Source organism: Manis javanica, chromosome 2 (assembly GCF_040802235.1).
Source record: "Manis javanica isolate MJ-LG chromosome 2, MJ_LKY, whole genome shotgun sequence".
Taxonomy (NCBI): Eukaryota; Metazoa; Chordata; class Mammalia; order Pholidota; family Manidae; genus Manis; species Manis javanica.
Window position 1 is genome coordinate 108,796,119 of NC_133157.1, and position 14,960 is coordinate 108,811,078.

Genomic DNA, 14,960 nt, shown 5'->3' on the forward strand with positions numbered 1-14,960 from the left:
AAAGGCTTAAAAGAATTCTTGGCACATGGTGAGCACTCAACTTTTAGTTTATTATTTTAAGAATTATTTCCATAAGCTATTACTGTTTCCACTTTTTCCATGAACTTATTAGAGAATATAATTTATCAATTATATTCTGATATTCACATGGCTGTATTTCAAAGATAAAAACTTACTTCCTTAAGAAAAATAATATGGTATAAATGTCTCATTATGCAATGATATTCTATAGCAACACAGCAATACTGAAATAAATATAAGAATTCAAATATTTTCACTACAGGTTATATACTTTTTCAATTTGCAAACACAATTTGACTAGAAAAGCTCCCAGGAAAAACTGGAAAACTATGGAAAGTTTCCTATGTCTTCTTATTCAGTTCAAACTCTGTACTCTGAAACATATTCTGTACAACAGCCCCCGTGTCTGTGTCCACCACCAGCAGTAAGGCTTTAATACTCAGTGTGTGATGAGAGATGAAACCAAGTGTGAACACTTTTGGGTCCCATGAGTAGGAGGACTGTTAAAGCTGTCAGGTTCAATTGCATCATTCCACATTATTCAATGCCCCAAACTGCTCCCTAATTGTTAGGAGCTTAACGTATTCAAAACCATTGTTTAGGCTAATGCTGAAATGCCCCACAACTGAGTTTATATAAAGTAGTGGGAGGGATTAAATGGTAGTTAAACCATCACTGAACACTCATGCTTGGACAACAGGACTGTATAGAATAACCACCTAATTCTATGCAGGTTTCCTAATTGCTTAATATCTAATCAATATATCACCCATATTTTGGGGGAAAAATTAAGTCCTTAGGACTAATGTGGCTACTGAAATAATTTAAGAACTAGAAAAGACCTTAGTCAACAGTTAAATCTAAAACGGAATTCATTTATCTATGGTTAACATGGAATTAGGAATTTTAATAAAATTTAATACTATTTTTAGTAAAGGAAGTGCTTCTGTACAATCTTCTCACTGGTAATCAGGCTCTTTCTGTAACAGTTGAAATTAAAAATGTCTCCTACAGTAACTGTAACAGTGTAATAATTCCACTAATTCCAAACTACTTTATGGATCTGCAAAATACTCATTCTCATTTGAACTTCATAACATATTTGTACAGCAGATAGGACAGGTATTGTATTTTACATATGAAAAAAACTGATGCCCACAAATTTAAAAGACCTCCCATGGTCATAGCAGTGGATAGCACAGCTCCTGGAACCCAGAATTTCTGACTCAAATTTTTGCTATTATGCACTGTGTCACACAAATGGACATAGTAAAATTCTTTAAAAGACTTTTCACAGAAATACCTATTGACATAGGGTCACGCAATTGGGAAATTCATTTTTATGGCACTGACTAGCTAACCAGAGCACAGGCTCAGGAGTCAAGTGCTTCCGAACTTACGCCACCACTTACCTGACATGTAACTCTGTGCAGTGACTTAACCTTTCCATCATCCAATAGTAAGTGATGTTATAAAACACATACAAAAACTTACTTTGTTCAGAATGTTAACTCTCTTAAAATTATGAGTCATTCATATGAATCTTTCATTCTGAACAATAAATCAGAAATCCTCCTAAGTCACATCAATCTGCCTGGGAAACTGAACCATTTTCTTAAACAGAATGAAAAAGTGTTACATCAGACATCACCTGAAAGGAGATCAAGGACTGTATCTAAGACAACGCCCCAACACACACACCCCCAAGGCTATATCATACTGGAAAACAAGACAGTAGTTCTACCTTCCAATAATGTTAAGGAACTGTAATTTTAACTACACTGCTGATATCTGTAAAAGAATAATTAGTTTAAAGACAAGTTGAAGAATATAAAACTGGTTATCAGACATCTTTTAAAAGGTTTTTAAACTGAGGGTTGCTAAGCACCAAATTTCCCCCTCCCACCCACAATTTTACAAGTGTCCCCTTTCTCCCCATTAATACCAGAAATCTATTCTCAGATTTTAATTTCTATTAGCTGTTCCTGATCTTACCTCCCCAGCCACTTCCCAGGGAACAATTCTGAAGACAGCAAATAAACCAAACAAGAGGCCTGTCTATCTTACTTAAAACCAAGATCAGAAAGATCAAAAATGATCTCTGGATTCTTATCCTGCTGGCACTAAGCCAGTCACTAAAAATTACTACTTTCATTAATTTTTTTTTTTGTGTGTGTGTGTGTGAAAGGAGGGGAGGCAAAGCATTCCAACTGAACATTTCTATTCTCTGATTTATATTTTTAAGAATATTTGTAAAACACTGAAGGAACAAAACTGCAGCAGAATCACAGAACCCAAGAATGGACTAACAGTTACCAAAGGGAAAGAGACTGGGGAGGATTGGTGGGAAGGGAGGGATGGGGAGCGGAAAAGAAAGGGGGCATTACGATTAGCATGTAGAGTGTGTGGGGGCACGGGGAGGGCTGTGCAACACAGAGAAGACAAGTAGTGACTCTACAGCATCTCACTACTCTGATGGACAGTGACTGTAATGGGGTTTGTGGGGGGGTACTCGGTGAAGAGGGGAACCTAGTAAACATAATATTCCTTATGTAATTGTAGATTAATGATACCAAAATAAAAAAGTTGTAAAACAAACAAAAAAAAAAAACAAAAAAGAAAAACAACCAATGCAAAAAAAAAAGAATATTTGCTTGCTGGTATGATGGTTTTCTTAATAATTGTAACAAGCCTTCTATAACTTTATTTTAAATATTGATAATTTTAGTTTACCCACTTTCAGCATTGTTCTCTTCATTTTAAATCAACCACCTATAAACAAACCCTAAATAAAAGGCAAAGGGATGTGAATAAACAAAATAAAATGCGCAATTTGAAAACAGGGCCTATAAGAAAGTTAAACCACAATTTTAAGAGTTATATCTAAACATTCAATTTATTCTAAATATTTTCATATCCTTTTCCTTCCACACTGCCCAGAAAATTCATGTTTTGCACTTTCAATACTAATACTATTGTCTCAGGCAGCTAAATTGAAGCAGTTCTGCACTCAGTTCAACTGAGAGGTCAGTGTGCCTCAGTTGCCTGGAGACTGATGGTTGCTACAGCAGCACCAGGCTAAATCAGCTTCAGCTTGAAGGCAGAAAACGTCTACTGCTAGACACAAACATAAGATTTCGTTGTCTCAGCATGCAGCATTTGAGACCAACTGGATGATCACTTTTATATGAGACCCATCTTTACTGAAACATGGAAAGAGGATAAACAGTAAAGATTTTAATTGGACTGAATCCTGGATTACTTGCATCTATGATTTCTTTGTTCTTCAGTTGAGTCATATGTTAAGTTGAATGTTCCCTGTAGCTATAAATTTCTCTTCATCACCACTTCCCCCATTTACTTTACTAATGTCAACCCCCAAAACCACAAACATAATGAATGAATGAGAAGAAATGAAAATTTTGCTTAATTCAGCCTGGAATTAACCAGAGAGTAATTAAAACAGACTTTAATAAAGAAAAGAAAAATACACACTGAAAATGTTCATGTGAGACTTTGTCCAAGGACAGAAAGCTATCAACAGCATATGGTTACACTTAATTAAAAGAGATAAAACTATTTTATAAGAGCTATTCTTTCTCTTCTCTATCCTTTCCCCCATCTTTAACTCCAAGCCCATTACTCCAGCTATCTCACTAACGCTAATGAAACGAGATGAAGAAAAACTGCCCTAAATTAGCCAATTCCCCTTATTCAGAAGGTTGAGGGGGTCACCAAACAGTTAACTTTCATTTTCAAAGATCATGGCATTGATTTTCCAAAACAGTGAACTGCCTGCTGTTTTAATACTTGACCTGATTATAATGGTGATTATATGCACTGCACCATTACATACTTCAAGAATAACCAATGCTGTACTTTGATGCACAGCTTACAGAAAATATTGAAAAAATAAATATATATACACACATATTTGGCCTGTATAATGGAATTATGAACACATACGTAAAGCATTAAGATTATCTGGTAACTAGTTGTTTGTAATTAGACATTTGTCACTGTTAAAATTTTCTCAAAATGCTGAGAGACTTACTACTAGAGCTTTGGAACAAAATGAAAGTAAAATTATGAAGAATTCTAAATACATACTTTAGGAATTTTAAATTATTACCTTTGGGGAAATGGCAGGAGGGTGGAGTGGGGGAGATTGGGGTGGAGTAGGGGCGTGTATGGGAGAATGAATATAATGTACAGCTTTGCCTATTTTTTGTCCTATTTATATAATCCAAGATGATGATGTTTCTGATTTGATTCATGCTTTGAAGCATTCCTGTAGACTAGGTTACCTATCAAGCTACAGATCTAAAGTGAAGGAAAGGGAGAAATAAATGCAAAACCACCAACATAGTCATCATTATTTAGAGTATTTATGAACACTCCTACTCTCCCACTAAGGGGAAAACCACATGGTACTTAAAGGGATCACTCACTTGTTACCCTATATGCTCCTACACTGCCTTTAAAAACTTAAGACAACATTCTTATTTTGTGTGATTTTTAAAATTATAAAGGAATTTTTAAAACCACAAAGTCTAAAATTGGTTCTTATACTTTGTATAAGAACAAAAGCTCCCTCCAAGTTACTATTTCACATCATCAGTACAAAATTAGAAACACAGAAATAGAAAATAATCAGTTGGTGCCAATACATTCCTGTGTCCTCTCTCATGAATAGCACATAAAAATGTCTATTACTTCCACTAACATGTCAATACAAATTGAGGTATTTTATAAATTCCCATAGGAAGTTCTATTTCACTTCTCTCCTCCTGTCAAGATCACTTTCAAACATGACAAATGCCATCTATACATTACTCCACAGCACTGTAATAACCTACCTGAGTCGTAGCCACAGCAGGGGCTGCAGATGCTGTGGCTGCCGGGGAGAGCGCTCCACTTTGCTGCAAATGCCCAGAAGACTGCTGAGGTAAGTGAGAACTGGAGACAGGAGTACTAGATCCTGAACCAGATATGACATTTGGAAATGATACTGCTACATCATTGCTATTATAAATACCTGCAAGAAAAAAAAACTTATTTAAATATTTTGTAACTTAGATGTCAAATCTGTCACAGACATGTAATATTAATCAGTAAGTTACAATACCCACATTTCTTCCTGATCTCTCCCCACAATGATGAATTGTATTGGAAGTAAAAAAAAAAAAAAAAAAAAGTACCAGTAACTAAATGATAAATACTGACTTTTCATGAAACACATGTCTAAAATAAACTAACTAATTTTTATATCTCAAAAATGGCTTTACTAATAGACAGGGAGTGCTTTGTTAAAAAAAAATAAGGGTTTTAGGAATTCCTAAGAGCAATGAAATGTTTCTTAAATAGGAGAAAGAAGCAATTAGAGCTGCATAAATATAACCTGCTAATAAAATAAGCCTTTCAAAATACAGATACTATGGCCCCAGAACTCATGATTGAGAAAGTCTGAAATGGGAAGTGGCTGTTTTAGAAAGGTTACTATGTAGAAAATAAAATGGAACAGGACAGGATTTGAGATCTGGAAACCAAAGAGGCTAATGACATTACTAAGACACCCGTGAAAATAAAGAAGCTAGGCAGATTCTAGAGATATCCAGAAGGTAGTGTAAAAAGGACTATACACTGCCTGGGGTGGGGGTGGGGGGAGGACATTTAAGAGAGACCGATAATGTGGACTCCTGGGTGGTGGTGACCATCAATGCAAGGAACACAGGAAAAGAGAGTGGGGAAACTTGAAAGCATTTTCAGCGGCACTATGGGGGTAAAAGCCAGGAAGAAATGAGAAATAAGAGAGTAAAAGCGACTCAATTCCAGAAAGGTGGATGGGAAGAGGAAGGAGAGAGAAATGAGTACAGTTAAGCGGAAACGAGCTGTTACCATAAAAGGAATCTTTTTTATTTTTTCTTAAAGATGGGAGATCATGCTCATATGCTCAGTAGAGAAGGAGCTCTTTGAGAATAAAGATAAGAAATTGGAGTATCTATAAACCAGTGGGGTATTCCGCCAGGGGTGAGTTTGCTCCACAAGAGACATGTGAAAATGGAAACGTTTTGGTTGTCAAAATTAGGGGGTGTTACTGGCATCTAGCAGGTGGAGGCCAGGAATGTTGCTAAACATCTTAACAATGCGCAGGACAGCTCCTCTCTACTAAGATTTGTCCCATAGTGCCAGTAACATGGAAGCTGAGAAATCTGAGAAATCTTATTCTCAGGAGGGTGGAAGTGAGGTAGATCACGGACATCAGACAAGCACCACAATTAACTTTTCCTGCCTAAATAGTATAGTAAGAACAGGAGGGACTCCACCTTATGGCTAAGATCCCATTTTAAAAACCAGGGAATTAGGAGTTAAGATTCCTAACATACTTAATGGTAATCAGCCAACAACTGACCCTATCCTAAGGCATGGTGAGCAGTCCTAAATGGTACATCCCCAATGCTTGAGGGTCCCTACTATCTTAGACAGGAACAGGATCAAGAAATTCTGTGTTAAGTTTATCTTACAGAATATCTAGAAGACAGAGTACAGAGGATGATACAATGTCTCTCATGGGAGATATACATCAGGAGACCACATGTCAAGCCTAACCCCCACCCCCACCCTTTGAGCCATTTTTTTTTTTTGCCCCATTCTTGAAAGCCTTAAAAGATAGAATCCTAAATCTCTAAGTGTACCTCCCAAGGTTGCCTGCACTCCTCTTCCTTCAAGTGGGTACTTTTTGCCTTAAATAAAGACTTCTCTCTGTTCAACTTACTGTGTTTTGTCTCTGTACTCTTACTTAAGCACTAGTCTTCTCTCTCTCTGTTCTACTTCAGACAAGTAGGGAGGGACTATGAGATCTCTATTTGGGCTTGCAAGTTCCTGTTGCCTGGTTGACCCAAATGGAACTGCAGCAGTTACAATCTTGCTCTCTAGTAGCTTGCCCGAGAATGTCCTTTCTTTGCCTTTGGGAAGTTCTCAGAACATAATCTCACTCCATCCAGTGCTCTGTGGCTCCCCTCAATCCTAGGGTGGGTAGGGACTTAGTTCCTATGCTGTGTACATCCAAGCAGACACTGAACACAGGTGACCCTGGCTTCAGGAGTTGACAAGGGATTTGTCCTTTGCAGAGCAGGAATACAATGAGCTTCCCTTTCCACCCTCTGCTCTTCCTTGCTCTGTATTGACTACACAGCTGCTGCCATTCCCTGCTATTCTTGCTTTAATGAATTATCCAAGGTATTCGATAATTCTTTCTCCTTCAAAGCCAAGAACCCTCTCCTAATCAGGTTGAGGTTTCACCCAGTGTGCAGGGAGAGACTTCCCAAGATGCAGGTGCCTGAAAAGAGAAGGGAATAAGATCTTAAGAACTTGACATTGTATCAAAAGGAAAGCAGGAAAAAAGGAACCTAAGTGGGCTGTGGGAAAAAATATTTTTTTGAGAAGCTATAGCTCTTGAAGGCAACAATTAGTTATTTATACCAACAGTTGACTTTCTTCTAAAGAACACAAATACTACTGATTCATAAGAAATTAAAGTACCTATAATCTTCAAACACAAGAAATAAAAGAATGGGACATTTTTAAAAGCCTTACAACTGTAACTGATGATCTTAAGGTCCTTTTTATATCTATAGTTTCTCCAGAAAAAAAGATAATTTATTCATTCAACAAATGAATTCATTCCACAAATATCTGAGAACTCACTGTTCATCAGACATTACTCTAAGCCCTGGAAGTACAAAATCATTCAAGATACGTAGTCTCTACCTTCAAGAAGCTTAGCGGCAAAAAGACAATTACAAAGACTGGGAAGAGTGCTATGATAGAGACATCCTTAGGAAGCTCTGAGTACATAGTTTCTAACTCAAAGCTGGGGTGGGAGAGGATGAGAGTTACAAAACTTAAGTAGATGTGTGCCTTTAAAGCTAACTAGAGGACCTGCAGAGCAGAGGTGATTTTTGAGTGTTTTTCACATTTCACATCTGAGTAAAGTTAGAACCAGCAAATGGGAAAACTCAAGTGTGAGGGTGGTTTGAGGAAGAAATGTGCCAGAGAGCAAAGCAAATTCAAAGAACTTATGTACCATCCGCATAGTTTAAGCAATACATGAGGCCAAAAAATAAGCAGGAATCAGATCAAGAACAAGATTAAAAAAGTTAAAACATTAAAGATTTAGAGACAATAGGAAGCCACTGAAAGACTGGATGCAGAAGCTTGGCGTGATCTGACTGGTGTTTCAGTGAAGACACAAATCAGTGGCACAGGCCTGAGAAGAGACTGGAGAGGAGGGGATTTAAATAGAAACTGAGAATTTGTCAAGGGTGGCTACCATAATACTGATGAACAAAAAGAAGGATTAAACTAAGGTAGCAGCAGTAAGAGAAGGCAAAGTTCATAGGACTGATAACTAATTATACCTGAAGAATAAAAAAAAAAAAGGGAAGAGTCAAGAATGACTAGGTGTGAGTGGTGATAACATCCACGGAAGCAAGAATAGCAGTGGAGAGCATCCAGTATTTGGTTACTATGTGTAGATCACTGTGCTAGCCTAACAGTCCCATGAGGTAAATGTTACTGCCGTTTTATGGATGAGAAAACAGAAGTTCAAAGAGACAAAGTAACTTGCTTAGTGACCTAGTAGGTGGTGGAATCAGGATTCAAACTCACAGCTGTATGATTCTATAACTGAAACCACTTCCTAATACAATTTTGAGGTTCAGGTTGGTCATCATGGCCTCTGTGATGCTGTGGGACACAGAACCCCTATACAGTCTAGAACAGATTGGGATCAGCCCGAAGTTCACCAGAAAAATCAGACCTGGAGATACAAATCTAGGATTAAGAAGCATAGTGAAATTAAAATAAGTAAATGTGAAAACTCAAAAAGGCTTTCTGTTGGCTTACACTCTGCTTGAAACTTTTAACTGGTTCATATTTAGAAACATGGAATTTTGTATTTAAAAGACTTGTAATTTTTCCTGAAAACCTGAAGCTCTGTCAACACTGGATATTATATTCTGAAATAGCTGGAGCTTTGGAGAGGGCATGGGTTCTTTAATCCACCAAAGTCCTGTCATTCCTTATTCTTCACTCCTTCACTCAATGATGTTACCTATTGGACCCTGTAAGTACTTGATTTACAACTGATATGGAAGCTGGTCAAAGCCAAGGAATGGAAAATGTTATCATCCGGGGAAAGTTGTCAGCATGACAGAGAGGCAGACCAAAGATAGAACCGTACGGGACAGAACCACTGAAAGGGTAGACAAAAGAAAACTGAGAGAATCTTACAAACCACTTACTGAGAATTTCAAAGGAAATGGTCAAATGGTTCTACTGGTTGTTTAAGGTAAGGCCAGGAAAAGGAAGTCACTAAATGTGACAATAAATCTTGGCAAGATAACACTCTTAGTAAGTCTGGTTGTGAAGGGTAGGAAAGAGAGTATGTAAACAAAGTGAGTATTTATAAACCTTATATTCCAAAGGAGAGGCATATAGCTGAGAAAAAAAAGCTTAAATTGTTTATCTCACAGATCATTCAACAAGTATTTACTGAAAAGGGACTGAAGACAGCAACAGAAAGGAAGTCTGCCTCCAAAGAGTGTAGCATCTCACAGCAGAGTTAACAAGTAAGTATGAGCTATGGCGGCACAGGAGAGAGATGACAAGTACAAGGATGGGCAACATGAAGGTCAATTCAGGTTTCAAGGAAGAGACTGGAGTGGAGGAGTTCCAAAGTGAAGTACTTGAACTCAGTTTTTTCTTAGTAATTCAAAAGGTAAAATGCTGAATATCTAATTTTGTTTTAATGATGGAAAGGATATTATACATGGAATCTCCAACTCCTAAAAGACCAGAGGAGGTGGCATGCCAAAGTCAAAACAGCACAAGTTTCTGACAGACAAAACCGTGGCTCTCCCAACCACATGACCTTAATAATGTTAAGTTACAAATCAACATTAGTAATAACAAATTACTTAAGCTTTCTGAGCCTCCATATTATTCTTTTCTAGAAAACGAAGACAAATAGCTACCTTGAAGGCTTTAGAGTATTCATGTAAAGGTTTTAGTAATGCCTAGCACACAGTAAGTTTCCATAAATGGTAGTCCCAGCTATTTTAGAGTAATGCTCTAATTAAAAACTTACCTTTTATAAGTCAGGTGAGTACAGTGTTACAATTATCAGGTCCTCTAATGACCCCACTATACTTTGAAAACTGTAAATACCATTATCACATACCATTGTTTTGAAAATGAGGATTACTGACTCCCAACTCCCTCATACTCCAGGTGTAACTGGTATAGTATGAACAGTTTACTGAGACCTCTAGATCTTTTTTCGCAAGGCAAATGGTCTTCAGATTGTTCTGTACCTGCTTTCTATTTAACTTCACTCTACTTCCATCTTTTATAAGTTATATGCTATTTTAATTCAAATCAAGGTGACATTTATCAAATCAAATAGAACTGAATCCTGCAATGCACAAGCTCTGGGAAAATACCCTGAAATTCATTTATTCAGAACAGAGAGTAGAAACAAAGATGCAGAATGATACAAAGAGTGGCAATGATGTATTCAGATTCATTTAATCATTCATTCATCCAGTCATCCAATCACCTAGTCATCTATCAAACAAATATTTATCATATACCTACTAGAAGACAGGCACTGTGCTCGGAGCTGGGAATAAAGTAGGGAACAAGACAGACAAGATCTCTACTCTCCAGGAACTTACAATTTAATGAGGGAGGCAAACATTAAAACAAACATATGACTAAAAATTGTAGCAAGTGCTATGATGGAAGAAGAAAAGTGTACCACAGGAGCTAAAAATTGGAGAGCAGTAAAGACCTGTGCTAAGAAACGGTCCTTAACTCATGCCCTAAAGGTTACATAGGCAGGTGTTAAACTGGACAAAGAGTGAAGTAGAAAAGCTTGCTCACAATACAAGTAGAAAGATACAATTGGTAACATGGCTAAAGGATAGTAGAGAGAAGAGCAGAAGACAGGAAGGAGTAGTTCTCCCAGGACCTTATAAGCCATGCAGTGGTATTTTGAATTTATGTTGAAATTGATGGGAAGACACCAAAGGCATAACTCTATTTTTAAAAGATCAACCCTGTAACTGCTACAGAGCAACTGAACTGAAAGAGGAAGAGTGGGAAGAGAAATTTTAAAAGGCTATGCCACAATCTAGATGAAAGATTATGTCCCTCTGGACCCACGTGTCAGTGGTATTGAACATGAAGAAAGGTGGGTCAGCAGTTCCTTCAGCAGTTGGACTTATCTAAACGTGATGGTAAGCTTTACTTGGTAGATAGAGTGAAAAAAGGGCATGCATTGTGAATGAATCCCAGGCTTCTAGCTAGTGACTGGAAGTGCCATTTGCTGAGGTGATGAACAATGGGGCAGAAAGAGTGGGTTTTTGTTTGTAAAAGAGAGAAAAGCTGGCCTAGGACTAAGTACTGAAGACCGCCAACATTTCAAGGATGGTTAGTGGAAGAGAAATCTGTCAAGAGAACTGAGATCCCTGAAGTAAGAAGAAACCATGAGTGTGGTATCAAGAAAAGAGAGTCTAAAGAAAGGGTCATCAGCTGTAAACCACTGACTGACATTGCCCATTAGATTTAGAAACAGACAAGAGGTTATCTTAGGAAGAGCAGTATAGTGTGGGCAGAGCCAAGAAAATATGGCTTAGACTTAAGCTTTCAGTAGTGTGTCCACTGCAATTACACAAAATCAATGTATAAGAAAGAAGCATACTGTGACAGAAATATTACTGTTCACCAACCAGGGCTTGTGCTTCTCAGTTGGAAACTGCCTGGGAGGCCAAATCAGCACCACATCAAGTTGCCTGTTCAGAAAAGAGCCACAGTAAGCATGAACAGGAGAGCCTTTACCCCTAACCCACATCCCAGAAGACTGAATACTCTTCTGGAAATTAGTGTGATATGAAAGTTGTTTAAAGTCCAAATCCTGCTCCCTCATGGAAACAACTGAACCTCTCTGAACCTTCTACACCTCATCTTTTTATAAAGTGAGGCTGGTACCAATGATTTCACAGGGCTAGTGCAAGGATTTCCTAATATATGCAAAATACATACTAATATTATTGGTATACTGCCTACCACATAGTAAGCATTTGATAAAAGGTAGCCATATTATTAGAAATAAAGGAAGAACTATATCTATTAATGTTAAAAGAAGTAAGTAGGGTAATACATACAATAATAGAAAGTATCCATTGTTAATATTGCCCTAATGCCCTTCCCTTTGGTAACTAATGGATAAACACAGGATATTCTTTATCTTGGCTTTCCCTTTCTAGATTGTGTAATATGTCTCTAAATGACTAACACATTTATTACTCAGAGAGGACAAAATAAAATTTAGGAGAAAGAGCTTTCTTTACTGAGACTCTTGGCCAAACTGATGGAAAATTAGGAAAAAAGCATCCACAAGCACTGTTGTTATTTTTATATGTTTTCAAACTTTTTGGTGCATAGTCTATGGTTTTGTTTTTCTTTTCTTTATATAGCTGCCAATATCGTGAATTTAGAATTTTTAATCCTTTTATACCTATTTTCCTACCTCACTGTAAAATCTTTTAAAATGTTTTTAGTATCTTTTTTCATGGAATCAATTAAATATCACATAGGTGACTTCATTTTAGAGTATTTAAAAAATATAAATGGTTCCTAATATGTTCAAACCCAATACTAGTGGCTGACAACACTATAAAAAAGAAAACAAGATACCATCCTTGCATTCATGGAGTGTAGAGTAAAATGAAGGAGCCAGACATTAAATAATCACAGATATTAGGGCTAGGATGCTATGGTAACTTAACCAGATTAGCAGTGCAGGACAGCCCTCTGTGAAGAAGTGACACATAAACTAAAAGCAAGTGCTCAGAGACTATTTGTGTTGTTTTCACCTGCCTAGAATTCTTTCCCATTTCTCTTCCAAACAGCAACCTATCTTCTATGAGGCAAGTACCCATCCCTCATTTCATATACTTTCGGCTGAGTGATGAACACATAAATGTAACGCAAGCTGAGACATTCAAACCGTCTATCCTGGGAATTTATATCTTGAATGCATACTCACAGGGGCAGAAAGTGGTCAGATTTAAGTTAGTCTAACAGTTGTTAATATTAGGAGTCTATTAATTTTTGCTTATCTAGTCCTTGAAACTACCCTCATTTCACTCCTCCCAAACTGGGATGGAGTTTCTCCTTTAATTCTCAAGAATAACTGTATATACTCAATCTAAATTCTTTGTTTAGATTTGATAGACTCTACTTCCATGGTTTAATACAACAGACACTGAGTGACACAGCCAATGTGGTATAATAAGCAAAGAAATAAGATGCTCAAAGATGAAGCCAGCCCAAGGGGCAGCTCACTTGAAGTTTTGCAGGCTATAAAGGACTTTTCAACTTCATTGAATGGAGAACTACTAAAGTGTTTTAACTGAGATAGTGGCATGATTAGAAGTACATATTTCAAAATCACTTTGGGTACAATATGAAAAAATACCCTGAAAGACAAAGGAAGAGTGGAATCAGGAAGATAAGTAGCTACTGCAATACTTTAGACAGAAGATTTTAAGTAGCTTAAATTTGGTGAGAATTTTAGAGTGAGAGGCATACAAAGGCCTGAACCCCAAGGGGTTTCAACACTAAATTAGGATGAAGGAGGCACAAGAAAACTAAGAAGAAATGGTCAAAACAGTAGGACAACCAAAGTAAATATGTTGGAGAAGAGAAGAAGGTGCTTCCAGTAGGAGGAAGTCCTCTCCTAAGATGAAACCTAAAAACTATGCACTAGACTTGGCAATGTAAAAGCTATTCCTGACCTGACTGGACTAGCAGCTGCAGAAGCCACTGTAACATGGTTCGAAAAATCAATCAACAGAGTAATTTCATGTTTCTGACAATGAGGCAGACTAGACAGTCTAGAAACCTTCCTAATTACAATGACCTAAAAATGAATGGCTGAGCCCACAAAAAAGTAAGGGAAATCCTTAGGAAAGAAGAAGAAAAGCTTTAACAGGTTGACCTGGAGGAGCCAGCCTGTGTCAGTACCTAGGAGCTTTGGCTTTAATGCCCCCAAGGAAAAGAAATGAGATCTTGGGCCTCCAATGGGCAGAAAGTTGAAACCGATGAGCCCTTGTTTATGTAATTAAGACTTCCCAAGGCCTACATTTTTAGGGGCAAGACAGACCACCCCTCTCCCACCATATCTCCCCCAAGCCCCACAAAACACAGAACACAGATGTAAGTCTGGGCAAAGGAAATTCTGGGGCAAAATACCTCTAAAAACTGAAATCAGTCAAAGGGAGAAATAAAGTCTAAAATCTGTTATTGCTCACAAACTGCAGTCCCAGGCCATTTCTCTTTCCTGCTCCAGCAGAAGCAAAACTGGCCCTCCCCCTCACCTCTCAGGTACAGATAAGCCCTCCACTGCCCAGGTAATCACCCATTGATATGGAGATGAACTTCTCTCCACCCCTGAGGAATGATGCAAATACACTAAAGCCATAATTCTTTCCACCTCTGAACGCCTACTGATATGCAGATGTACTTAAGCCAGGCAAGATATTCTGGAAATGTTACAATTTTACCCACAGACATTACAACACAGGGAGAAAAAACAAAGGCAGCTTGTCCCATGTGATCTGACCTCTGAATAGGGGATGAAAAGGCCACCCTGAATACTTATGCCAGTAGCCTTGCCTCCAAATAGATTTTGGGTTTGAGTATGTGCCTGGACTGATAAATCCCAAACATTACGATATGAAGGAGTCAGTGGTACAGTTACATGAGGACACAGCAGAAGCAAACACAAATGTCTCTGAAGGAATATATTCTCAACCTAAACTACAAAATAATTCCACAACCTTAAATTAGAAAGCATGGAAGGAAACAAT

General features: G+C 37.6%; 1 protein-coding gene across 8 annotated transcripts in view; it reads right to left on the reverse strand.

Moving 5' to 3' along the window:
- The window catches only part of MLLT10 (MLLT10 histone lysine methyltransferase DOT1L cofactor), a 295,452-nt gene that overhangs the window by 23,314 nt on the left and 257,178 nt on the right, over positions 1–14,960 (reverse strand). For all 8 annotated transcript variants that reach the window (XM_073229105.1, XM_073229111.1, XM_073229106.1 and 5 more), the window contains one exon: positions 4,881–5,059. In XM_073229105.1, the coding sequence (XP_073085206.1) occupies positions 4,881–5,059 (179 nt within the window). The remainder of the gene's footprint in view (positions 1–4,880; positions 5,060–14,960) is intronic.